The sequence below is a fragment of the Penaeus monodon genome, chromosome 34, assembly GCF_015228065.2.
Source record: "Penaeus monodon isolate SGIC_2016 chromosome 34, NSTDA_Pmon_1, whole genome shotgun sequence".
In the NCBI taxonomy this organism is placed as follows: domain Eukaryota; kingdom Metazoa; phylum Arthropoda; class Malacostraca; order Decapoda; family Penaeidae; genus Penaeus; species Penaeus monodon.
In genome coordinates, this window is record NC_051419.1 from 24043014 (window position 1) to 24043536 (window position 523).

The 523-nt window shown below is 47.6% G+C and overlaps 1 protein-coding gene across 1 annotated transcript in view; it reads right to left on the minus strand.

Annotated features, from left to right (window-relative positions):
• Window positions 1-523, minus strand: part of LOC119594655 (homeobox protein SAX-1-like) — a gene marked incomplete at its 5' end in the record, with an annotated part of 17155 nt that overhangs the window by 1815 nt on the left and 14817 nt on the right. Inside the window, 1 exon segment of the mRNA XM_037943705.1 lies at window positions 323-480. Coding sequence (XP_037799633.1) covers window positions 323-480 — 158 coding nt within the window.

Genomic DNA, 523 nt, shown 5'->3' on the forward strand with positions numbered 1-523 from the left:
GCTTTTTTAAAAATCTTATTAGAGGATTTAATTCTCCTGATCTTTTACTCTTTTTGTTTTTGTAATATTCCTGTTTCTTCTCCCCCCTTTCCCCTCACTTTTCCTCACCTCTTTTCTTCTCTCCTCTTTCCCCTCTTTTCCTCCCATTTCTCATCCCCTCTTTTCTCCTCCCCTCTTTTCTTCTCCCACCTCTCCCCTCTTTTCTCTTCACATATTTTCTTCTCCCTCTTTCCTCTCTTTTCTTCTCCCACCCTTTCCCCTCTTTTCTCCTCACCTCTTATCCTCTCCCACTCTCCCCTCTCTTTCCCCTCCCCCTTCTCACCTGCGTCTCCGTGAGCTTGAGCTGCTTGGAGAGCTGGAGCCTCTTGCTCACTGACAGGTACTTGTTCTTCTCAAATTCTTGTTCTAGAGCTTTGATCTGCGAGGCGGTGAAGGCTGTTCTCGGCCGCTTCTTCCGTTCTTCCGTTGTTCTTGAGTCTTCTGTGAAGAGAGAGGGAGAAGTGAGGGGAGTGAGATGGGCGAG